General features: G+C 42.6%; 1 protein-coding gene across 1 annotated transcript; it reads right to left on the minus strand.

Annotated features, from left to right (window-relative positions):
- Window positions 1-79: 79 nt before the first annotated feature.
- On the minus strand, window positions 80-25,385 carry LOC135213371 (cytochrome c oxidase assembly protein COX16 homolog, mitochondrial-like). The gene is made up of 4 exons (XM_064247353.1): window positions 25,238-25,385; window positions 21,704-21,837; window positions 2,917-3,031; window positions 80-350 (listed from the first exon to the last, which is right to left on the minus strand). Exons 2-4 carry the CDS (start codon window positions 21,805-21,807, stop codon window positions 237-239), a joined length of 333 nt encoding a protein of 110 aa, XP_064103423.1. The 5' UTR covers window positions 21,808-21,837; window positions 25,238-25,385; the 3' UTR covers window positions 80-236.
- Window positions 25,386-26,292: the final 907 nt, after the last annotated feature.

Here is a 26,292-nt window from a genome sequence, read left to right on the forward strand (position 1 = left end):
TTTCAAGAGAACTTTCAAAAGCACTTTCAAGATATAAGCACCACATCCATCACTTAAGGTTTATGAAATAAAAGTCAACTGAAAATTTCAAAAAGGTTTCTGTATTTACATTATGTAGTAAAAGTACATGAGCCCTCTGTGTTTACATTTTCCTAACGTTTTCAGCAAAAGCTCAACTGCTCTGTAACCACTCATTAGTCCGTGAGAACTACGTAAACACTTCTCAAGCTTTAAGTTTACTGAGCGTTTTCCTTTAAGATCTTTCCCCGTTCTACAGCTTCTAAATACAGCTGGTTGCTTTCCTCCCAGGGGCGAGGACCTCTTTTGTTTTCCCAGTTTGTGGTGTCAATCTAATGGAAAAAACATTGCATTAACAGAGGTGACAAAATACAATTCCTATCATGTGATAAAATCAAGAGAATATTATTCACAATCTGTACTATAGTGTATTTATACAAAACCAAACTTATAAGAATGTTTGGTTCACATTCGAAATACTACTGCCACACAACCATATCACTGTATTAGAAGCAAAAGAATATTTGTAATCCTTAAATTAACATACGTACAGCTAAACTTACATATTACTTAATATTTCAAATGCTATCACAAAATAAGTGCGGTCAATGTAATGAATTTAATGCAATACGTACTACGTATTTATGTAATATACAGTCTATCAAACAGTACGACATGAGATGATAACAAGATCAGTAGTACCAGACTTTGAAACTTGAAAACCACCAACTGGAGAACAAATATTTAAGAAATCTACATACAGTTTTGGAGCATCCAGTTCCACTTGGGTTTCAGTGCCTCCACACTGAATCAGATATACATGATGCTTTGAACTGCAGGTGGATTTCTTAAATATATCATCTAATTTGTGGATTTCCAACTCATGAGATGGTCAGGATTATATTACGCTGTTAGGTCTGGGATTTTCAATGAGATGTAAAATTAGATCATATACTTGTGGAAGGACAGGCTGAAATTTTCTAATACCAGGGAACAAATTTGTCTGCAAAGCCAGTCTTGTGTAATCATGAAAATGGCTGAGGGGTGCACAGCATTAAGACACCTGGTGAATAAAAGTGCTGTATCCCATAAACATAGTAAATATTCATATGCTGTTATTTCCATTATAATTCAGATGAACCCTATTCATCTGGAACAAGTGCACAGGGGCCATTGACTTGAACAATTCAGGGTTCCAAAGAATATGGTGTTCACTAGAAAGAAGTAACAGAGGGTAATGGGAAACACAGAAAGAAGAGATCAAATGAATAATATACTATCTAATTATTATTATTATATAGTATTATTCAGAAGATAAAACTATTCATATGAAAAAGCCCACAGCTGCCAATTACAGTAGTACCTCGAGATACGAAAGGCTCAACTTACGAAAAATCCAAGTTACGAAAGCCAATATGAAAAATTTTACTGCTCTACATACGAAAAGTTTTCAAGATACGAAAGGTTGTTGCTGTAAAGTCCCGAGATTCGCCCGGACCACCGAGAACAATTTTAAAACTCCCGCGCCGCCAACTGAGTAAACTCGCCACCATCATCCCGCTCTCCCATTGGTTCCTGATGCTAGTCACCCCATAAGGTCCTGCTCTCCTATTGGTCAGCATCTACCCCTTGTGCTTTAAGTATTCTATTGGTAAAAGGTTGCTGTAAATTGAAAAAGTTAGTATTCATGCAATAAATTTAATAAAAAAAAAACATTAGGTAAAGATAGAATAAAGAATAGAGATGAATGGTTATTATACTGTTTGGTAGTTTCAGTAGTTGAAGAGAGATAATGAAAATTTATGGCTTACTGTGTAAAAGTGATTGCTTGGCGATCGTTCGATACTCGTAAGTGCTGGATGTAAACAGACGTTTGGAAGCTTTTTTTGTTTGTTTATTATAGTTAATGGTTACTTAATAATTATTTGAAATGAGTACATGCAATACATTTAATAAAAAAATTATGAATTAGATATCATAAAATATAAAATAAATCAGACTGCCAACAAATACTACATATTTTTTAGAATTCTTCTTCTGTTTTATTATTACGTTACGTATACATATGTTTCATTATAGCTGTCAGTAACTTGGTATCTCCGTTAGGTAAAGATAGAATAAAGAATAGAAATGAATGGTTATTATACTGTTTGGTGGTTTCATTAGTTGAAGAGAGATACTAATGACAATTTATGGCTTACTGTGTGCTAGGAAAAATGATTGCTTGGCGCTCGTTCGATACTCGTAAGACGGGTAAGAGCTGATTGTAAACAATCGATTGGAAGGTTTGTTTTTTGTTTGTTTGTGTATTATAGTTAATGATTAATTAATAATTATTTGAAATGAGTACATACTGATTATTTATACATTTTATTGGCATATTCTAAGCTTTTAGCTCTTAGGTTTAGATGTCAGAATCATAGACTAGGCTACAGTAGCAACCGCTAACATAGGCTAGGCTTATTGCTAAGGGACATATGCTGAAGTCCTAATAATATGCAGTAAAAATGGGGTTTAACATTACATGCAGTTGAATATTACTCAAGTATGTACAGTATTTTGCCTTTTTGGAGTCATATTTCTTCCGTCGTAACCCTAGAACATGTGTTTTAGGCCTGGAAATATAATTTACTGGGATGTTTTTGGAGGGCTTGGAACGGATTAGCCATTTTACATGTAAAATGTGTTCCAAGATATGAAAAACTCTTGATACGAAGGCCGTCTCGGAACGGATTAATTTCGTATCTCGAGGTACCACTGTACTTGGAATGCAAGCTTCCAAAGTATATGGTGTTCATCTGAAAGAAGAAATAGGTCATAGGCAGTACAAAAAGAAGAGATCAGTTAGAAAAGTAAACATTACTTAACATAGCAAACAACGTTTCCTGCTTACTGTACCTCACTAATATCACTATATATTGCTTCTAAGGTGACGCTGGTTGCATCTTTCATTTCAACCCCAAGCTTCTCTGCCTCCTCTTTTGTAATGTTCCTGCTATTACGAAAATCGTACCTGAAAAACACAGATGGGAGGAAATTACAATCCATAACTCAAGTTTTGCAAATACTATACCATGTGGACAGTTCCATAAATAATACTAGACATAAAACTATTTCTAATTTATGATTTAAAGACAAAAAGGCAAAAGTGAAGGCACGGTGGATGAGAGATTAATTTCGGGCAAAACTAGTGTCATGAAAGCAGTTAAGACATCAGGTTGAGTTTTGGGCAAAAGAACACCACTAAAGAATGGGAGCTGCTGGTATCAACTCCCAACATACAACTAACAAGTAGTTGAACATGGAAACAGAACTCCCAAAGCAGAGGAGGCTGAAGCTATGGCAGCACAACTCTTATCCCAGAATGTTTGTAAGTCCTACTACTGTGTAGAAAGGCATACCAGTCTTGGGGGGGGGGGACATCAAAACTGTGACTAGGAGCATAGCACTGACCTCGGACATGTAAGAAACAGCAGATCATGGTCAAGAATAGAATAAAATACACGCAGTCCCCAGGTTATGACGAGGGTTCTGTTCTTGAGACACGTTGTAACCCAAAAATTTTCGTAAGCAGGAACATCATAAAAAATCCTAAGAAAACCTTACTTTTAATGCTTTGGGTGCATTCAAAACTATGTAAACTGCATTCTTATTGCATTTTTCATCAAAAAAACCTTCAAATATTTATTTTGCATTTTTGGTGTCACATTTCATCTACCAGATCAGCGTTGTAGGCATCGTAACCCTGGAAATAATTTCTGATGAATACAATTGAAAAGCGCCTTAACCTTGGAACGTTGTAAGCCGAACCCGTCGTAACCTGGGGACTGCCTTACAGAATTTTGGTCGAAGGCCAAGAAAGGCCAAGCGCTAGGAGAGGAGACCTATGAAGTCATTCGGTGCTGAAAGGGAAACTGGCAATAACAAGGTCTGAAAGTTTAACAGGAGGAAAACCGTTGCAGTTGCTGCAGCATCCCTAAGGGATGAAAGGATGCTGCAAAAGCCCTTAAGTAATGCCTACATTTTATCATGCGAGGTGCACTGATGGCACTATGGGATTTGAAATTCAAGCCCCCAAAGAATGTGTGTTCATTAGGAAGAAGAAGGAGGAGGAGGTAAAGGGAAGTACTACAGAAAAAAAACTCAAAGATTTAAAAAAAGAAAATATTAATAAATAGATAAAAATGCTTTAAAAAAAAACATGAAACAGTAAACTTAGCAATGCTTGTTAAACATGCAACAGTAAAATCAGCAATGCTTGTTCAAAAGAAAACTAAGAGTATATGATTAAGATCCATCAATCACTGTACTGCAACATTACTATAACAATGAGGATATGAATTATTGTAGAGATCTCATTATATACTGGAATTGCCATATAGAATTCAGGCCAACGGCCAAGCACCGTGAGGTCATTCAGCGGCCAAAGGGAAATGGACAGTAAAAAAGTCTGAAAGGTGTAACAGAAGGAAAACCTTCCAGTTGCACCGTGAAAAAATTGTTAGACAGGGCGGAGGAAAGAAAATGAATGGCGGTACAGAAAAGGGAATGAAAGAGGCTGCAGCTAGGGGTTGTAGGGATACATACTGAAAAAACCTTCAGTAATGATGCCTACAGGACCTCATTTTGTAAAGGTATACTTGGAGACAACCTTTTCTTCAATAGTCTTTTGGGCATACAGTTTTGCAGGGTGTCTGTATCATTATTTTTATTCAGAAGACAAACCTTATTCATATGGAACAAGCTTACAGGGGCCACTGACTTGAAACCCAAGCTTCCAAAGAATATTACGGTGTTAATTTGAGAGAAATTACAGAAGTTAATAGGATATAGAGAGAGAGCAGATCATTTATCAGAAAATATTAATAAATAAACATAGAAACCGATAAAAATGTACAAAAATAATTAAAAGTACAAGAACTGTTTTAATGAAGGATCTCTGGATGTTCGGCTTCAACAGCTGACCTTGCAATGGATAATATTCACTTTCTTTCCAGGGATACTCTGATTTTTCTGCAGTTCTGAAGGGCCAAGATGTGGAAAAAGGCATATGGACATATCTAACTGTAAAGCAAAGCTTCCTTTCAATCCCAGTCTGATTGTTTACTCAAATATGTAGTAGGTGTGCCTTGCTGTCGAACTTCTCAGTTCCAGAAGTCCTTTATTCCTCACACTGTTAAGTCATTTTTTCTTTTCTAATATCTGATCTCCCATTTCCATATTTCCTATCACCTACATTTACTTCTTTCAAATAAATACCATATTCTTTGGATGCTTATTCTGTAAGATTAGTGTTCATCTTCTGAATAATAATAATAATGATAATTCTTTCCAAATTACTTTTCATCTTGAAAGTGTTCTTGGGGATGATTTAATAACAAGCAAGAAATGTGCCTTATAACCACTGACAAACAATTACTACATGTTAAATACAAAACAAATCATTGCTAGTATGTCACCAAAAATTACAAATTTTTAACTAATTTGTATTTTTCATAACTTACAAACCTGAGGTCTTAACATTAGGATAAATACTCAGCACCAGCTGGAAACTGGTAAAGTTTAAAATAATTGTGTAAGCAAGGGACTATTGGCATCTGTGCTTGGTCACAAGACATGTGGAGCCACCCACATACCCCTCATTAACTCATGACTCCGATAGTTATTCTTCCAACCCAGGTTAGTTGATAGAGGGGTGGTTAGAGGTGGACCTTTGTATGGTAAGACCTCAGGTTTGTAAGTTATGAAAAATACAAATTAGTTAAAAATTTGTCATTTGTTCATATACGAAACCTTCGGTCTTAACATTAGGATAGACTTACTCTTGGTGGGAGGTAAGTACTATTAACCAACTGGGAGTTTGCCACCTTTGATTAGTTTTCTGAATACTAGAATTCTACGAAACAACTGACCAGTATTTCCGAATATGATATTGTAATGATACAATAAAGTTTGTTCATACTTACCTGACAGATATATATATAGCTGTATTTTCCGAAGTCCGACAGAAATTAAAAAACTTACGACACACGTAGTGGGAGTCAGGTGGTTAGTACCCATTCCCGCCGCTGGAGGCGGGCGGTATCAGGAACCATTCCCATTTTCTATTCATAATTTTATTTCCACTGTCTCCTGAGGGGAGGTGGGTGGTACTTAAATTATATATATCTGCCAGGTAAGTATGAACAAACTTTATTGTATCATTACAATATCATTTTGTTCATGAAACACCTACCTGTATATATATATAGCTGAATCCCACCTTTGGTGGTGGGAAGAGACAGAATAGAATTTTAGGAAACATATACATGCAGATAATTGATATCTTGGTTCCTTACCTGTTAGCATAGCTGGCTTCGTGGTTACTGCCACGTAAGTCTTGCTTGTGCTACTAGAGTTGCCAGCGAGGTAAGAGACCTATAAGCTGGTGCACTCAAAGATGATCGGTTTCCCAAAACGGGGGCGGTGTCCATGCCCCCAGATGTGACTAGACCATTGACCATACAATGAGGGCAAACGAAGTAAAAAACCACCTGGCCTAGTCTACCAAAGGTATTCCACTAAACTAGACTAAAGAAGGGAGATCCGCCTCGGGCGGTCGACCCCACAACCAAAAAAAACACACACAATTAAAAGCTCACCTAACCACTAAAGGAAACGGATGAGTGCTACTCCTGCCCCCAAAACAGTGTCCTGCAGCGACGTATGGTCCAAGCGACGAGCAATGTTCGTATGTCGCTTCACCTCCCGCAGGTAGTGTGAAGCGAACACCGAGTTGCTCCGCCAATATGTGGCACTCAAAATGTCACTGAGTGCCATATTTTCTGTGAAAGGCTATCGAGGTCGAAATACCCTCACCTCGTGGGCATTCACTTTTAAAAGCTTCATTTCACTATCACTACATGTGGGAATGAGCTTCCTTAATGGTTGTCTCTCAAGAAGAAAGAAAGCACGTTCTTTGACAAGGGAAGATCAGGCTTCTTAACAGAGCACCACAAGTTGCCCGAAGGTCCTCTACAGTCCTTCGTTCTGTCTAAATAGAATTTGAGAGCCCTGACAGGGCACAGGACTCTCTCTGGCTCACTACCCACGATCTCTGTCAAACCCTTGATTTCAAATGTCTTGGGCCAAGGGTTGGAAGGATTTTCGTTCTTTCTAAGCTAACATAGGGCTTAAAGAACAAACTGCATCAGAGTTCTTAAACCCAACATGCTTGCTTATTGCCTGGATCTCACTAACTCTCTTTCTCCGCCGTCGCCAGAGCAGTTAGAAAAAGTGGTCTTCCCTTGTAATTTGGTTTCTAAGCGAAGAAACTAAGTTGAGCGGTTCAAAATCACTGGACATCAAAAACTTTAGAACAATGTCTAAGTTCCAGGAAGGAACTCTTGGTTGAGATACCTTCGAAGTCTCGAAAGACTTCAGAAGATCATGAAGGTCTCTGTTATTGGCTAAGTCCAGCCCTCTATGCCTAAAGACTACAGAAAGCACACTTCTGTAGCCTTTTATCGTAGGCACCGCTAAGCGAACTTCATTCCTCAAGTAGAGAAGGAAGTCTGCGATCTGGCTCACAGAGGTAGAGGTGGAGGAAATGCCTTTCTTCCTGCACCAGCTCCAAAAAACAGCCCACTTTGATTGGTATACGGCAATAGAAGAAGGTCTCCTTGCCGTTGCGATCGCTTTAGCCACAGGTCTTGAAAAACCCGTCGCTCTGGCCAACTTCTGGATAGTCTGAACGCAGTCAGACTCAGAGCGAGGAGGTTTTTGTGATACCTCTCGAAGTGGGGCTGTTTGAGTAGATCTATCCTTGGAGGCAGAGTCCTCGGAAAGTCTACTAGAAAAGAAGGGGGCGATGAGAGTCATCCTCGTTCCCTCTGATGCCGCGAATTTCCTTATTACTTCCCCTAGGATCTTGAACGGGGGAAAGGCGTAAAGGTCTAGTCCCGACCCATCCCAAAGAAGGGCGTCTACTGCTACTGCTCCTGGGTCTAGAACTGGTGAGCAGTACAGCGGGAGTCTTGTTGTCCTGGAAGTTGCGAAGATGTCTACGAGGAGGACATCCCCATAACTTCCACAACCTCTGGCATACTTCCTGATGAAGGGTCCACTCCGTCGGCAGAAGTTGACCTTGTCGACTGAGTAGATCTGCACGGACGTTTTCTACTCCTGATATGAATCTCGTCAGGATAGAGACGTCGTGTGCCTTCGCCCATAACAGGATCTCTTTTGCAAGGAAGAACAGGGATCGAGAGTGGGTTCCTCCCTGTTTCTTGAGGTATGCCAGGGCTGTGGTGTTGTCCGGGTTGATCTGCACCACATTGCCGGAGACTTCGTCCTGAAAGAACTGGAGCGCCAGATGAACTGCTGCCAGCTCCTTGAGGTTTATGTGCCAGGACACCTGTTCCCCTCTCCAGGTGCCTGACACTTCCTCCCCCCCAGTGTTGCTCCCCACCGTCCGCGGAAGACGCGTCGGAAAACAACACTAGGTCGGGGCTTTGCAGCTTGAGGGAGACCCACCCTCTGCGAGCTTCAAAGGGTTGGTCCACCATCTTAGATGTTCCTTGACCTCTTCCAATAACACCAGAATCGATTCCAAATTGTTTTGGTGCTTCCAATTGTCCGACAGGAAGAATTGAAGAGGTCTGAGGTGCAACCTCCCTAGGGAAACAAACTTCTCCAGTGAGGAAATGGTCCCCAGCAGACTCATCCATTCCCTCACCGAGCATGATTCTTTCCCCAGAAAGGTTGACACTTTGCTTAGGCAATCTAGTTGTCGCCCCTGGGACGGAAAAGCCCGAAAAGCCACTGAGTCCATCTGAATCCCCAGATAGACTAAAGACTGAGAAGGGGTCAGATGTGACTTCTCGAGGTTCACCAGAAGCCCCAGGGAGGCTTCGTTAACGACAAGGTCGTGTGCAGGTCCTCCAGACCACCGGTCTTTCGAGGAGGCTCGTACGAGCCAGTCGTCCAGGTAGAGAGAGATCCTGACTTTGGAAAGATGAAGCCACCTCGCAATGTTCTTCATCAGTAGGGTGAATACCATCGGGGCAGTGCCGAGTCCGAAGCAGAGAGCCCTGAATTGAAACACTTTTCCTTTCAGGACAAACCCCAGGTATTTCCTGGACTGGGGGTGGATGGGGATGTGGAAATATGCGTCCTGGAGATCTAGTGAAGCCATCCAATCCCCCGGTCTTAAGGCTCCCATCACTGACTGAGGTGTCTCCATCTTGAACCTCTGCTTGATGACAAAGAGGTTCAGGTTGCTGACATCGAGTACCGGTCGCCATTCCCCCGACTGCTTTGGCACCAGGAACAGTCTGTTGTAAAATCCGGGGGAATTCAGGTCGGAGACCTGTTCTACGGCGTGTTTCACGATCATCTGATCTAGCAGATCGTAAAGCACTTGTTGCTTTTCTCCCCGATAAGAAGGTGACATGTCTCTGAGTGTCGTAGACAGCGGGGGTGGTTTCAGGAACGGGATCCGGTAACCCTTCTTTAAGATGTCCAAGGACCATTTGTCCGCACCTCTCTCTTCCCAGGCTTGCGCAAAAAGCTGAAGCCTGGCTGCAACCGGTGACTGAAGGACTTCTGTTTCACTTCTTGTTCTTGGCAAGCGCAGTGGCTCTGCCTCTGGAAGTGCCTCTTCCTCGAGGGGCTGGTCTCGAGGAAGAACTACCTCGAAAGGGCTTCGATTTCTTGAGAATCGAAACTCCCAAGGACGAAGGAACCACAGGTCTCCTTGAAGATTGTGCGAGGAGATCTTGCGTGGCCTTCTCCTGTAGGCTGGTAGCAATGTCTTTTACCATAGCCTGGGGGAAGAGATGATCCGAAAAAGGAGCGAAGAGCAAATCTGCCTTTTGTGACGGAGAGACAGATTTAGCTGTAAGATTGCAAAACAGGGATCTCTTCTTCAAGAGCCCTGTGCAAAAGTGAGCTGTAAGCTCCTCCGAACCATCTCTGACGGCCTTGTCCATACACGACATTACGCTGGACAGCTCCCCCAGACTAATCGAGTCGGAACTCCCAGACTTGGCATCCAGAACTCCCAGACACCAATCTAGAAAGTTAAAGACCTCTAACGTCCGAAAGAGGCCTTTAAGGTGGTGGTCCATTTCCGTAGTAGACCAGGAAACTTTCGAAGAGGACAGGTGAGACCTCCTCGAGGCATCCACAATGCTTGCGAAGTCTCCTTGAGCTGACGAGGGAAGTCTAATACCTACGTCTTCTCCCGTCTCATACCAAATGCCAGCTTTCCCACTAAGTCTCGAAGGTGGCAGGGCAAAAGAAATCTTTCCCTGAGACTTCCTTTTCTCCATCCAGTCATGGACCTTACAAAGAGCCCTCTTAGTTGAAAGGGACTTCTTCATTCTGACAAACGCCGAGACCTTGTTGATCTTGGAAGAAGAAAGTTGCGAAGGAGGAGAGCGAGGAGCTTCCGGATGAAACGTATCTCCAAACTCCGATTGAAGAAGGCGGGTCAATACCTGGTAGTCAGAAGAGACTGCCGCCAAAGGTTTCTCATCATCAACTTCAACCGAAGCGTCGCTAACCCTCTGCTTCCGACACAGGTGAAGTCGGAGGAAAAGTAAGGGCTGAACTAAGACTATCTGGTCTAAGTTTCCAAGAGGAGCGTTGCTGTGAAGTGGAAGGCAAAGCTGACTCCTTAATAGAAACTCCGGTTGTCTCTCTAAGACCCGAAGTAACTTGCAAAGTCTCATCAAAAACAGGTGGGTGACGACGAAAATGATATTGTTATGATACAATAAAGTTTCATACATACTTACCTGGCAGATATATACATAGCTAAGACTCCGTCGTCCCCGACAGAAATTCAAATTTCGCGCCCACCTCGCTACAGGTAGGTCAGGTGATCTACCGGCCTGCCCTGGGCGGCAGGACTAGGAACCATCCCCGTTTTCTATCATATTTTCTCTCTTCCACCTGTCTCCTGCGGGGAGGCTGGGTGGGCCTTTAATTGTATATATCTGCCAGGTAAGTATGTATGAAACTTGATTGTATCATAACAATATCATTTTCATACAATCAACTTACCTGTCAGATATATACATAGCTGATTGGCACCCTTCGGTGGAGGGTAAGAGACAGCTACTATATGGAATAGACAGGTAAACAACATATGTTGTAGGTATAAATAAAACCTTGGTTCCTACCTGATAGGTGGTAGACTTCGTGGGTGTTTGCCCAGTAGTCTGGCATCACCTCAAGAAACTTTAGCGAGATATATGATCTATGGCCAAGAGTTCTTGTGGGTCTGCCGATGGGGTCTTACCCACTTACTCGGCAGAGCCTAAAAGGACTTTGTCAATGGGTGCTGATCCACTTATATGACAATACACCTTATGAAGGAGCACACAACCCAAATCCCGACCACCTGATCCTAACCATATGTTAGAACTAAGGATTGTTACGAGTTATCCCCGAACTCGTCACAACACCGTAACTCAACACCACTACGCACACATACATAATTTTCAAAAAAAAAATTATACTCAACTAATTGAATATGACAAGAATTCTCTTACTGAACAACATAGACGGCCGCCCGTGCTAGCCTAAGTCCTCTATTGTTCGAAGAGACTCTCGACCATATCCAAAAAGAAGAAAAGTATATACATTTAAGGATTGGTGTCGGCTCCCGTACCCAGAATCGTATCCGCCGATACGAAAGGACCTAGAGAAAAACACTTCTCATATGTCACACGCACGTCTTTCAAGTAATGAGATGCAAATACTGAGTTGCATCTCCAAAATGTCGTATCTATGATGTTTTAAGCGACATATTCTTATGAAACGAGAGAGACGTCGCTATAGCTCTCACTTCATGAGCTTTTACTCTCAACAGTTGTAACTGTTCGTCAGGACAGGCCTTATGAGCGTCTGTAATGACGTTTCTTACAAAGAATGCCAGCGCATTCTTGGACATCAGTCTTGTGGGGTCTTTTACCGCGCACCAAAGACCTTGTCTAGAGCCTCCCATTTGATGCTTTCTCTGAAGGTAGAACTTCAGAGCTCTAACAGGGCATAGAGACCTCTCTGCTCTCTGCCTACGAGACTCGACATGCCTTTGACTTCGAATGACTTAGGCCCAGGGATTCGTAGGATTCTCGTTTTTCGCTAAAAAAAACAGGGTCTTAAAAACGAGCAAATCGCTGAGTCTCCCTTGAATCCTCTCTTTATCCTGCAGAGCATGCAATTCACTAATTCTCTTTGCCGTAGCTAAAGATAATAGGAATAGGCATTTTCGGGTAATGTCTCTAAACGATGCCCGATGAGGAGGTTCGAATCTTTCCGATGACAGATACTTTAGGACTAACGTCTAGGTTCCAGTTTCGGAGGTACTGGTTCCTTAGACTTTGAAGTCTCAAAAAGACCTTATGAGATCGTGGAGATCTTTTATTATCTGCCAGATCTAAACCTCTGTTCCTGAATACAGCCGAGAGCATACTTCTGTATCCCTTTATTGTGGATACGGCTAGATGAGATTTTTCTCTCAGGAATAGCAGGAAATCAGCAATTTCCGCTATAGAGGTAGTGGAGGAGGACAACTTCTTGGATCTACACCACCTTCTAAATACCTCCCACTTTGATTGGTATACTTTCGTAGTGGAGGTTCTGTGCTCTCGCGATCGCGCTTGCCACTTCGCGAGAAAAGCCTCTCGCTCTGACAAGTCTTTCGATAGTCGAAAGGCAGTCAGAGCGAGAGCGGGGAGGTTTTGGTGGTACCTCTTGAAGTGTGGTTGTCTGAGAAGATCCATCCTTCTTGGTAGGGATCTTGGAAAATCTACGATCCACTCTACCACCTCCGTGAACCATTCCTGGGCCGGCCAAAAGGAAGGGGCTATTAACGTCATCCTCGTCTCTTTTGACGCCACAAAACTTTCTCATTACTAACCCCAGGATTTTGAATGGGGAAAAGCATATACGTCTACTCGAGACCAATTTAGCAGGAAGGCGTCTACCATAAGAGCTCTTGGATCTTCCACGACCGCAGCAAAAACTGGGAGCCTTTTTGAAATGAATGTTGCGAAGAGATCCACATGAGGAGTTCCCCACAGAGACCAGAGATCGAGACACACTTCCTCGTGTAGTGTCCATTCTGTATGAAGGACCTGGTTCCTCCTGCTGAGCCTGTCCGCCCTCACATTCCTTACTCCCTGTACGAACCTTGTCAGCAGGGAGATGTTCCTGTGAGACGTCCAAAGTAATAGGTCTCTCGTGAGCTCGTAAACAGGAACGAGGGAGTTGTGCGTCCCCTCTCCCTGTTTCCGAATTGTAGGCAGTGCGGTGGTGTTGTCCACGTTTACTTGCACTACCTTGTTTGACACCAGAGGTTCTAGGCTCTTCAAGGCCAGATGTACGGCGAAGAGCTCTTTGCAGTTTATGTGCCAAGACACCTGTGCTGGTTCCCAGGTGCCTGACACTTCCTCTGAGCCTAATGTCGCTCCCCAACCTCTCTCCGACGCGTCGGAGAACAACACTAGGTCTGGGTTCTGTGTTCTTAGAGAGATCCCTTTGTTCTCTTCCAGAGGGAGCAACCACCACTGTAGGTGGTGGGGGGACTTTATCTCCACTGGAATGGGAAAAACGTCCGACAGTTGTCCGGTTTTCCAGCTCCAAGACCTCTTGAGGAAGAATTGAAGCGGACGTATATGAAGTCTTCCTAGAGGGAAGAATTGTTCTAGCGAGGAAAGCGTCCCCAGAAGGCTCAACCATTCCCTCGCCCGACGTTTCTTGTTGCTTCTCTAAGAAGAGAGAGACTATCCGCAAACCTTTTGCGATTCTCTCTTGCGAAGGAAAAAACTCCGAAAACCCCGAGAATCCATCCGAATCCCCAGATAGACTAGGTCTTGTCTGGGGGTCAGCTGAGACTTCTCGAGGTTCACAAGCAATCCCAACGCTTGATTAAATCCAGAGTTAACTTTAGGTCCTCCAAGCACTGTCTCTCTGATCTGGCCCTGATGAGCCAGTCGTCCAGATACATAGAGACATTCACTCCTTTGAGGTGAAGAAACCTCGCCACATTCTTCATCAGGCTTGTGAAGACCTGAGGAGCTGTGGACAGGCCGAAACACAAGGCTCTGAACTGAAAGATCCTTCCCCCCGTCATGAAACGGAGGTACTTCTTCGATGAAGGGTGGATCGGGACGTGAAAGTAAGGCGTCCTGGAGATCTAAAGACACCATCCAATCTCCCTGTCGTAATGACGCCATGACTGAAGCAGAAGTCTCCATGGAGAATTCTCCTTCTGAACAAATTTGTTCAGAGAGCTGACGTCCAGTACTGGTCTCCAGCCTCCCGAGGCTTCGCCACCAGAAAAAAGGGCGATTGTTAAAACCCCCGGGGAGTGTTGATCCCGTACCAATTCTATCGCTCTCTTGTCCCACATTTGTTCCACCATCGATCGAAGAGTATCCCTCAGCACAGGATCCTTGTATTTGGCTGATAGTTCCCTTGGTATTGACGTTAGGGGAGGAGGTGTTGGGAAAGGGAAAGGGATACGATATCCCCTCCTTAATATCGCCAAAGATGACGCGTCTGCATTTATCAGTGTCCAGGCTTCCACAAATCCCAGGAGCCTGGCACCTACTGGTGCTTGGAGGAGAGAATCTTCATTTTCCCTTCTTAAAGGGACGAAAAGCAGATCTACCTCTCTTCTCTGGAGCCTTCCTCCTTGTGGAAGGTCTGGAGGTCGGACCACCTCGAAAGGGCTGCACCGTTGTACTGGGTCCTTTCTTGTCCGATGCAGCAACAGGTTTCTTCTTTCTTGCTGACTGCCGTCAGCAGATCCTGAGTTGCCTTACTCAGTTAAAGAATGCGCAATGTCCTTTACTAACTGAGAAGGAACAAAAATCAGATAGAGGCGCATATAGAAGTGCTGCTCTCTGAGCATGTGAGACTGCCTTTTGTTAAGAAGGCGCCATATACAGTCCTTTTCTTTAAAAGACCTGCCCCAAACAAAGAGGAGATTTTCAAAAGATCCATCCTGTACCGCCTTGTCAATACAAGACAATATGCATAACAGGGCTTCAGGTTCGATTCCTTCCGAATCATGGGCTTTCTTGGACATCACCCCAAGGGACCAATCTAAGAAGTTTAAAACTTCCATAACCACGAAAGAGTCCCTTGAGGAGATGATCCAGTTCCGAAATTCCCCACGTAATCCGTGCAGAATTGAGACTTTGACGCCGTGAAGCGTCAACCAAAGTCGAAAATCTGTTTCGGTTGTAGAAGGGAGAGCAATACCCATATTCTCTCCCGTCTGATACCAAATGCCTCTTTTCCCAGCCAATCTTGCTGGAGGCAATGCAGAAGACTGTCCTCACTAAGTCTTTCTTAGACTTGGCATCCATGAGTCTAAGGAATGTAATGCTCTCTTCATCGATATGTGGGTTTCATTTTGAGAAAAGACGAAGGCTTCTTCGTCTTAGCACTGAAAAGAGCACGAGCGCGGAGAAGGCGAGCGGCAGGAGTCAACTCGTCTCCGTACTCCTCAAGAAGTAGGGTAGTCAACACCTTATAGTTAGACAGACCTTCTCTTCCACTATATTCGTCATCCGAGTTTTCCTCTAATCGGGATCTAAATGCGTCTCCGCTCTCCTTTCCGAATGTTCTTCTTCTTGAGGAGACAAACTCCTACTAGGAGAGGGGCTAAGGGAATGATAATCCTTCCTCTTTCCCGCTCTAATAGTCTTGGAAGGCGTCATAAGCTTCGGCTTCTCTAGAATTTTAGAAGACGCTTCACGCTTACATGACGCTTCCGTTCGCCAAGCGTCATGGATGACGTCTTTTGCTGACGTCTCGATGACGCTTCGCGCTTGGAAGACGCTCCGCTCTCCAAAGGCGTCCTACTTGGCGTCATAATATTGGACGGAGCGTTCATGTCTATGCTCCGTTTCCAATGACGCTTCGCGTCTAAAAGACGTCTTACGTCCTCCTGGCGCTTACGAAACTCTCGTAAGCACCTGTTCTCGCTCTCGAACTAGAAGCTTCTGTAGACGTTCCCGTCTGTATGACGCTTCTCGTTGAGCAGGTGAGAGAGGACGAGACTTCTTAATTGGAAGCGTCACGTTCCTTCCGACGTGGCGCTAAAACTCCCACTAGCGATGACAGTTGCTCTGAACTGCCATAATGATCTTTCTTGACGCTTCTCCCACGTCCAGTGCATGACGTCTTTCGTCATCACTCGGGGGAGAAGAAGGAAAGGGTACTTCCGCGTACACGTCAGGTGACGCTGACGTCCCCTTCGCTTCTTGCTAGAAGACGGAGCGTCATCTGAGAAACGCTCTGGACTAGAATCTATGTCAGGCTTCATATGACGCTTCAGCGGTCTCGACAAGTTCGATTCCTTCCACCCTCGTTTAGGTGAGGGAGAGGGAGAGGACGAGAAAACACTCAGCGAAGGACGCTTTTTCTATAGCGCCCTTGAGCCGCCTGCCACGAAGCAGAGCTAGCTGAAGGGACGTCTGACCGTTGGGATTCCCACAACCTCCTTAAGGCTTTCGACTTTCCTTCTCCTCTGGGCTTTGTGAGCTTGGAAGAGGTCTAGGCCTGGGAGCGTCGCAGGGACGATCAAACGCCCCCTACCACAACACTGGGAGAACTCACTTCACTGTAATGCTCACTTTCACTAGCCTTACCTTTGAAGTCAGCCATCTTGGACTTCATGTCCTTAATTGTAGCTTTCAGATGGCGATTTCCGATGCCGAATCCGAAAAAGCACTCTGAGAATGAGATACATAGGGAGAATCTACATCAGTAGGATTAGAATTATCAGTGAAAGGCTCAATAGGCCTTGAACTCACACCTTTCAATCGTCTAATTCTATCCCTCTCTAACTTCTTCAAATAAGAAGTCAAAGTCTTCCACTCTTCTGCATTCAATCCCTCGCATTCCTTACAAGTATTAATAGCAGAACACTGAAACCCCCTACATTTATGGCATACAGTGAGGATCAACCGAAGCTTTCGGTATCCTCACCCTGCAGCCTACATTCACACACATTCTCACACTCACATTAGAATCAGACATACTGAGAAAAATCCAAAAGAGTTTTATTCCAAAAAACAGTCCACTGTAGCGAATGCAAAACACGATCCAAATACGTCACCAAAAAAGCCGAAAAACGATGATCAAAGGATTAAAAATGAATCTAAGTCAGGAGGTAATAACAACAATGTTGATTACCACCGGCGACAGAGAAAATATGATAGAAAACGGGTATGGTTTCCTAGTCCTGCCGCCCAGGCAGGCCGGTAGATCACCTGACCTACCTGTAAGCCGAGTGGCGCGAAATTTGAATTTCTGTCGGGGACGGACGGAAGTCTGAGTATGTTATATATCTGGACAGGATAAGTTGAGTGTATGGAAAACTCCACATCCTCCGTCCACCCGAGCGACCGCTGGCGCACACCTGGTGTCCGCTGGCGCACACCTGGCGTCCACTGGCGCACGCCTGGCTGCTACTAGCGCGGGATTGGCGTCCACTCGCGCGCTGCTGGCGTCTGCTGGCGCACGCTTGGCGTCCACTGGCGTGCGTATGACGTTCACTAAAGCGCGCTTAACATCTCGCGCGCGCTCTGCTTCCGCCGGTGCACTCTTAGATGCCCCTGGCGCTCGCTTGGCTTCCGACCGAGCGTCAAGATCCTGAACTTGCACCGAAGCGTCCACGCAAATATCGAGCTCTCGCACCGTAAGTTTACGAGCAGGTAATACCACTTCATGCGCAGAGTGAGTAAATTCCTCTTCACGTCCTCTAGAGAGCCGCTGGGGAGTCGCACGAACTCTAGCAGGCGAAGAAAGTGGAGAGATAGACGAGCGAGGAGAGGGAGAGGGAGACCTTCTAGATCTCTTCACAGGAAGACGGTCATCCTTTCTCCTGGGACGTGGTTGCGTCCCTCTCTTAGAAAGAGCATCTGCAAGTTGTTGCTGCAAAGAGCGCAGGATCTTCTCAGTAGGAGAGGATTCCTTGTCATGTGACGGGCTGATCCTGTGAGAAGGCGAGGGGCAAGGGGACGCCTTCTTCCTTCTCCCAGGAACTGCCGATGAACGCGCTCGGGAGCGACTGGGGCGCTCAACAAAGTCATCATCCGATGACTCCTTACGTTTCTTCTGTGGCGGGAAGGCTGCGAACATACTCTCAGGCGAAGATCGCCGCTCGAGAGCAAAAACTGGACGTGAAGCGTCACGATCACCAACGCTCCTTTTCAGCGGGCGTGAAACAGACTGAGAGCTCCCCCACCCCTTGTGCGGGGAGGAAGCCTCTGAAGAAGAGAAACACTCTTTCAGGAGACGTGCATGCGCACGCTCCTTGGCAGTCTGGGTAGCGTCAACAGATACTGCCGAAGGCACGTCAGGTCGGTGGGCGTTCCCCGTAACCCTCCTGCGGCTTTCGACATGCCCTCTCCCTGAAACCTGGGAGTCCGGCAGCGGTCTAGGCCTAGAGGCGAAATGGGGCCGATCTGACGCACCCTCCACAAACAAAGGAGCACTTGTCACTGCACTTTGCACCTTCACTTTTGCCTTCTAAGGCGAGCACTTTAGATTCTAAATTACGAATCGACTCTAAGATAAGCGTAAGGGTATTACCCTCCACACACACTGTTTCAGGGCCCGAAGGCAACACTACAGGGTTAGGAGTAGTGATTAAAGGAGGGTTAGTAGGAGAAACATGAACTTCCTGACGTTTACCTGAAACGCTCCTGGAGGAAGACCTCCTTAACCTATCCCGTTCAAGCTTACGAAGATAGGACTCATACGCTCTCCATCCAGAATCAGAAAGACACTCACATTCCTTGCAGCGACTTTCATACATACAATCATGCTCCCTGCAACTCTTACACAAAGTATGAGGGTCTACTGATGCTTTCAGTAGCCTACCTCGACAATCACTCTTGGTACAAAACCTGGCGCTAGCCGAACTAGAACCAGACATCTTATTTAAAGAGAAATCAAGCCAAAATCAATCAAATCCACAATTAACGTGTGCCTAGCCACCGATCCAAAAGTCAAGATACCAAAAAATCAAAAAGGGGTACTTATAGTAGCCAAGTTTCCTAAATTCAAGACGGAGGTGCTGAAAACTGTGTTTACAACACCGGCGACAGAAAAATTATGAATAGAAAATGGGAATGGTTCCTGATACCCGCCTCCCAGCGGCGGGAATGGGTACTAACCACCTGACTCCCACTACATGTGTCGTAAGTTTTTTAATTTCTGTCGGACTTCGGAAAATACAGCTATATATATATCTGACAGGTAAGTTTCATGAACAAACTAAGATATATGAATATCATAGAGTCAGACTTCTGGGTTTCTTCACAATGTCATAGTTCATTGTGTCCGAGGAAGATAAGAAGATCTGTTCCCCTAACAAACCAATTCATCCACTCATGTAGGTTTGTTATCATTCCTCTCCCCCTTGCTGAAGAGAGGAATGTCCTGCTACTGATAGGTATCTTACTGATACTAACCCTAACAGTATGGCCACTTCACTCACCTGTACCTTGTCCGTTCCAGCTTATGATGGTACTCTCTTCTTACTGCCCTAAGTAAGGAAGGAGACAGAAATTTGAAAAGTCCTGGTTTGAAGATGAAGAAAAATTTACACTTTTCCTCTTGTCCCAAGGATCAGTCACGAAATCCCGTATCCTCCAACGCTTGACTGGTACACTCAGTGATGCCACCAAACTTAGCTATGACACCATCTAGAGAAGACGACGAAGAAGACGAATCACGCCTTTTCTTTTTTGTCTTACTTAGCCATTTTCACCTCTAGATCCTGTTTATTCTTCATTACTGTGTGTACCAATGAGTCAGAAAGCGTATTAGGTTCTGGAGGCAGCGAAGTAAATAGAGAATCAGTAGGCTGTGACGTCATGACTACCGCCATTTGCAAGCGGTTTTGGCTATGACATCAACACGCTTGATGGAAGCGTGAGGCTGTTTATGGTACTCTTGCAGCCAAAATCAAGAGACCCAACCTTTTATGGTATTCTACTTTACAAGGATGTGACAATCCTGGCTCCAAGATGAAGAAGAAATTATTCTTCTCCTCTTGGCACGAGGATCAGTCATGAAGTCCCTGATTCTAGCCTTTTTCAACTCTTCACAGCAGCCACACTAGACTAACTTTCCATCATTCACTTGTTTGACAATTACAACTACTTCATGTGCTTTCATACAGTAATAGGGATGTAATAATCCTGGCTCGAAGATGGAGAAGAAACTTCTCCTCTTGGTTCTAGGATCAGCTACGAAGTCCCTATTTTTCCTGGATTGGCAGGAGAACGCACTGGCATCAAAGCCAGTCACCTAAGCTTGATGACGCCTAAGCGGAAGGATACAGAGGAAAGACTTGTGTCTTTTCCATTATGTGACTTATATCTCCTAAAGCTTGTAATTTCTCTCAAAAACAATGTGCATTAAAATCCTCCAATCCGAACGTATAGTTGTAAAGTACTCTTGTACCTCGAAATGAAAATGGAAAATGGAGGCATGTCTTCGTGTAGGCCGCAGCTGTGAAGTGACGTCATGGCGTTCGCCATGTTATGACGTCACCGAGTATCTCGAACGCGAAGCCAGCACCCTACCAGAAGTGCATGGCTGTTGATGTTATTCTCGTAGGCATAGCAACCTGACATTAAAGGCTGCCTTGTTGCACTATCTGCTTCTTTACAGATGGCGACGCATCCGACCGCCATACAGTGAATTTCAGGGTAAAAGGGACATCCATCACGTGGGATCCTGGGTGGCAACACGACGTTATACAGCAAACCAACTGTCCTTCTTAGGCTGGTTCTCCTGATAAGCCTAACGCCGACCGCACACCTGCATCCTCTCTACCCACGTACATATCTGGAACGAAAACAAGATGGCGATGCAGCACACCTCTCTCTCCGCAGGCCCCAAAGCACATCCAGATACATCAAAACTTTGGATTACAGGCAATCCATACGAATATGCGATATTCCAAAGCACAGGTAACGAATTAACCGTACCTTAAGAGTTTCTTCACCTACGACTTACTACACGATGAGTACTTCGACGTCGAAACCGTCGAAGAAAATAACAGGGCATTTATCTGCTTCTTGTGATATCCAGGAAGTCTCGCAGCATGAGAAGGCTCCATGTTCACATACCCGGGAATCCCAAACAACAAATTGAAAACAACAGGGGCAAACTAAACCGGCTTTAAAAGGACGGAGCAAAGCACATCCTCACTTAAAGGCAGTAAGAAAATAACTGGAATAACAACTAACGGGGTCACGAGTTAATGACCAAGCACAGATGCCAATAGTCCCTTGCGAACACAATTAATTATTTTGAACTTGGTTTCCAGCTGGCGCTGAGTATTTATCCTAATGTTAAGACCGAAGGTTTGTTTCGTATATGAACAACTGGCAATTACATAGGCATACGTATACTACAAAGTAAAGATTCGTAACCTAATATAAGGAAATAAAAGAATAGAATATAAAATCTAACCCAAAGGCCAAGCACTGGGACTTATGAGGTCATTCAGTACTGGAAGGGAAATTGACAGCAAGAAGGGTGGAAGGAAAATGAGAGAATGAAGGGAAGTACAGGAAAAGAAATGGAAGAGGTTGCAAAGACCCTACTACAGAGACATTTATACAGTATGTACTACTACTGTAATTCACTTCCATACCTTAACTGAGTGAATTCCTTGAGACCAAACGATCCGCCCACAATCAGCATGAGAAATGGGATGCCAACCCTCACTGATCGCCTCTGCAGAAACCCTCCAGCCATAGCCGAGTGGCTGCCTGCAGATTGCCCTACCTGTAAAGTAAAATGCATGAGAAACTTCGATAGGAACGCATTCTTTTTGTCACACTTAAAGTTTGTCATTTATACTCAAAATATGATGTGAACAAAGCACTGCAAACCAAAACAAATGCAGGCAGTCCCCGGGTTACGACGGGGGTTCCATTCTTGAGATGCGTTGTAACCCGAAAATCGTCATAAGCCGGAACATCACCAAAAATCCTAAGAAAACCTTGTACTTTTAATGCTTTGGGTGCATTCAGAACTATGTAAATTGCATTCTTATTGCATCTTGCATTAAAAAAAACCTTCAAATATTGATTATTTTGTATTTTTAGTGTCGTATTTCTTCTGCCAGATCAGCGTTGTAGGCGTCATAACCCTGGAAATAATTTCTGATGAATATAATTGAAAACCGCCTCAACCTCAGAATGTCGTAAGTCGAACCCGTCGTAACCCAGGAACTGCCTGTACGTATAATGCACTCTATGATATTATGGCAATTAACCCTCTGGCCTGGGACAGTGAAAGCAAGGTAACTTTGTACATCCAGAGCTCAATTTAATGCTAAAACCTTAATCACATATCAGTGGGAATGGAATGGAATATAAAATTTAGGGAAAGGGCTAAGCGCTGTGACTCACAAGACCATTCAGCACTGAAAGGGCAATTGAAAATATAAAGGTTTTAAAGGGGTAACAGGAGGAAAACCTTCCAGTTGCACTATGAAACACTTGTTGGGAGAGGGTGCAAAGTAAGAGAGAAGAGAGAAAATATGAATGGAGTTACATATCCATTAAAAGGAATTAAAAAGGTTGTAGCTAGGGGCCAGAGAGATGCTGCAAAGAACTTTATGTAATGTCTACAGTCAGTACATCACATGAAGTGCTCTCACCTACATATTATTGGGGGCTTCTTGACTGTTAACTTTCTTGTGGGAAGGTTGTTAAACAGAAAACTAACTATTCTCGGATAGGATCAGTTCACACTTAGGATGCTGTGGGGCAAGACAGCAAAGGGAGCCACCCTTAGTAAGTTTGCATGCTAGTCAATGTAAAGGAAAAAAAAAAAAAAAAAAAAAAAAAAAATTATATATATATATATATATATATATAGTATATATATATATATATATATATATAAGCCAATACCACAGGAAAGTGATAGTCAGAAATCCAAGCGCTTTCGTCTTTACTCAGACCGGATTTCTGACTATCATTTTCCTTTGGGATTTGCTTATTTATGAAGTCACATGCATCTACAGTAATTTTTTAAGCATATATATATATATATAATATATATATATATATATATATATATATATATACACATATATATATATACATATATATATATATATATATATATATATATATATATATATATATATATATATATATATATAACAGCAAATTTCTCATTGTCTCAGTACATTTCTCAAATTATCTCACCTCTACTACATTTGTATATTCTTTTGTCATTTCTGTATTCTTTAGTAAATAAATTACATTACTATACAAAAATTACACTATATGAATAAATCTTATTTTCATGCCACCATTTATTTTCAGTCCCAAGTGGATGAGTAAAATATAATGAAAAGACAGTAAATATCATACACATAAATAGCAGTAAACATCTTCGTAGGTGACTGGTGGAGACTTTTAATTCATTTTCTTTTACCTAACCCAAATAATATCCGGTTTCCTATCATAGTCACCTTAGCTTTGTCATTATTGCTATCCATACAATAGAAGTCAATGGCAAGGTCATCAAAATAAAAAAAATTAGGCCCATATTATATTTACCAACTTGGTAAATCTAAACATGGCGAAATACATTTGACGCCCCAATTCCTGGTGGCTTTCGTATTTGCGGGGACGAACGATGCGGCATGCTTATATAGAAATACCACCAACTTTGTTTACAGTAGGCATAGCCGGCGTAGCCTAGATTAGTCCTATGGCGCTGCTAACTAAACCTTTGGAGTCTATTGCTATGTGAGGGGTCAGGACAACTCTAAGCCAAGGAGTCATTCCTGTAGTAGGCTTTCAACAGAAATACCTACTATAAGCCTACAGTAGCCTACTCCGGGAAATCTAAGGTGAGCCTGGGCTAATGAAGAGTAAAACAAAATGATGGAAATAACTAGGCCTATGATAAAGACAAGATAATTGGTAGGGCTAATTGTAAGCTGAACTATGCAGTTATTAAAAATCCAGAATAACATAGACCAAAAGGCAATTTGAATTTGGTAGCCTACTAACCTTGCCTATTCTTCACAGTAAGTTATATCAAAATGTATAGGGTATTTCTACAGAAGCAATCCGCAGTGGCCTAGACTATGGCAATTGACGTTTTCCTATGTTATTTTACTTACTGAACAAGAATTTAAAGTAATATTTATTCGGACGACTGTAATTAACCCCCGGGGGCCAGTACTAAACACGGAGAAATACATTGGACGGCCCAATCCCTAGTGGATGTCGTATCCGCGGTTACGTTCCTTGCAGTTTGTAGGGAACTATTCTTTAGAATTACCCTGCAAGAAACGTAACCGCGGATACGACATCCACTAGGGATTGGGGCGGCCAATGTATTTCGCCGTGTTTAGTACTGGCCCCCGGGGGTTAATGACAGTTGTCCGAATAAATATTACTTAAAATTCTTGTTCAGTAGATAAAACTGCATACAAAAACCGCAACTGCCATAGTCTGGGCCGCCGCGGATAGGTACCCTAGATCTACCTGGGCTAGTTTAAATTGGCAAAAATTAATATGATAGGCCTAAGCACGGCCTAGGTAGGCTTTCAGCAAATCTAAGGTGAGCTTGTAATAACGAAGAGTAAAACCTAATAAAGGGCAGAACTAGACCTATGATGAAGATGCTGAATATTACGGACCGTATAGTAGAAGGTTAAAGTTACTATAAATATGGAATTATTATAAGAATAGACTAACATAAGCCTGCAGGTAACTGCCCCTGAAAAAAAAATGTCAAAAAGATTAAACAAAGCAGTAGGCCTAATCTAAACGTAAATTACATAATTATAACACGTCAATAGACGTATGACATAAGCTTGCAGGTGAAATTTACTAGCTACCTAGTCTAATAGCCTAGCTACTAGGTACCTACTAGTAGGTAGATCTACCGGTCTCCATCACCACCTGAAAAAAATTACTTGTCAACGATTAAAACAATCAGTAGCCCTAATAAAGGTGCAATACGTAATCATTATAAGTCTAAACTAACGAATGTCTAAATCTAAAAGGAATTTTGGTAGGCCTACCGGTCTCGATCAGCCTGAAAAAATAATTAAAAAAGAAATGTCAAAATCAAGTGGCGAATTTCTCACTTAAGAAAGACCGAAGTCACCTTATTATATAACGACATATAACACGATATAACGACTTACCAAATTCGGATGTCGTAGTTTGGCGACAACTACGACCTGTCGTCAAAAAGACGCCGGTAATTAGGCCTAGTCCTGGTCAATTTCGGGGGTGTTTTGGCCCTAGGGGGGGGAGCACGACTTTAAGGGGCATTCTATAGTCACCACCTTCACCATGTTTACATTTCACAACTTGGTAGTGTTTGTTATGATTATTAAATCATTACAGAATTTTATAATAATGTTTTGTTATATTTAATAAAAAAATTTAGTTTTAATTATTAATAACAATAATAAAATATATGTATTTAATAATCTTTTCGCGTATTATATTTTAAAATAAAATAACTAAGGCTTGAAAACTTTATGTACTGAAGAAAACAGCTCCATTCGGTATGTTTGATTCACATGAGTATTTTAGATTAAGATTTTCATATTTTAATAGATTGATATAGTTTAGATTATTTTTAATCTTCTATAAATATATATGCTAAACAATTTCATTATTATAATAGATTTCAAAGTATAAATACTAGTTTTAAATACTTGATGTTCGAAAGTAAATAGATCCATTCGGTACGTTTAATTTATGAGCATTTTAGGGCAATGTTTTAATAATCTTAATTAAATTAAATACTATGTATTATTTTTTGTACGCAATTGAACTTATAAATATCATATTATGGTTCAAATTATTCAAAAAAGAAAAAGAAATTTCTAAAATCTTTACGCATTAAAGAGAATAGCTCCAAATTTCGGTCTGTTTGGTTTAAACTTATATAACATTTTTAGGTTAATGTTTTATTATATTTAAATTGAGTTTTATTATGACTGCTTGCTATAATATATGCATATCTGTTTTATAGCTCAAATAATATAAAAATGGGAATAAGTTAGGTCTGACTTTACGTATAAAAAATAAGCTAAATTTGAACTGGGACTTGGTTTTTTGAACTGAGAACTCAAGAGAAGTTTAATTATGATTAAATTTCTTTCTCACGCTTAATTAGACTTAGTTTCGAATCGATATGACTATTTAACAAACTAATAATCACAGTAAAGTACTGCAGGATTGTATT

This window comes from Macrobrachium nipponense, chromosome 19, assembly GCF_015104395.2.
Source record: "Macrobrachium nipponense isolate FS-2020 chromosome 19, ASM1510439v2, whole genome shotgun sequence".
Classification (NCBI taxonomy): domain Eukaryota; kingdom Metazoa; phylum Arthropoda; class Malacostraca; order Decapoda; family Palaemonidae; genus Macrobrachium; species Macrobrachium nipponense.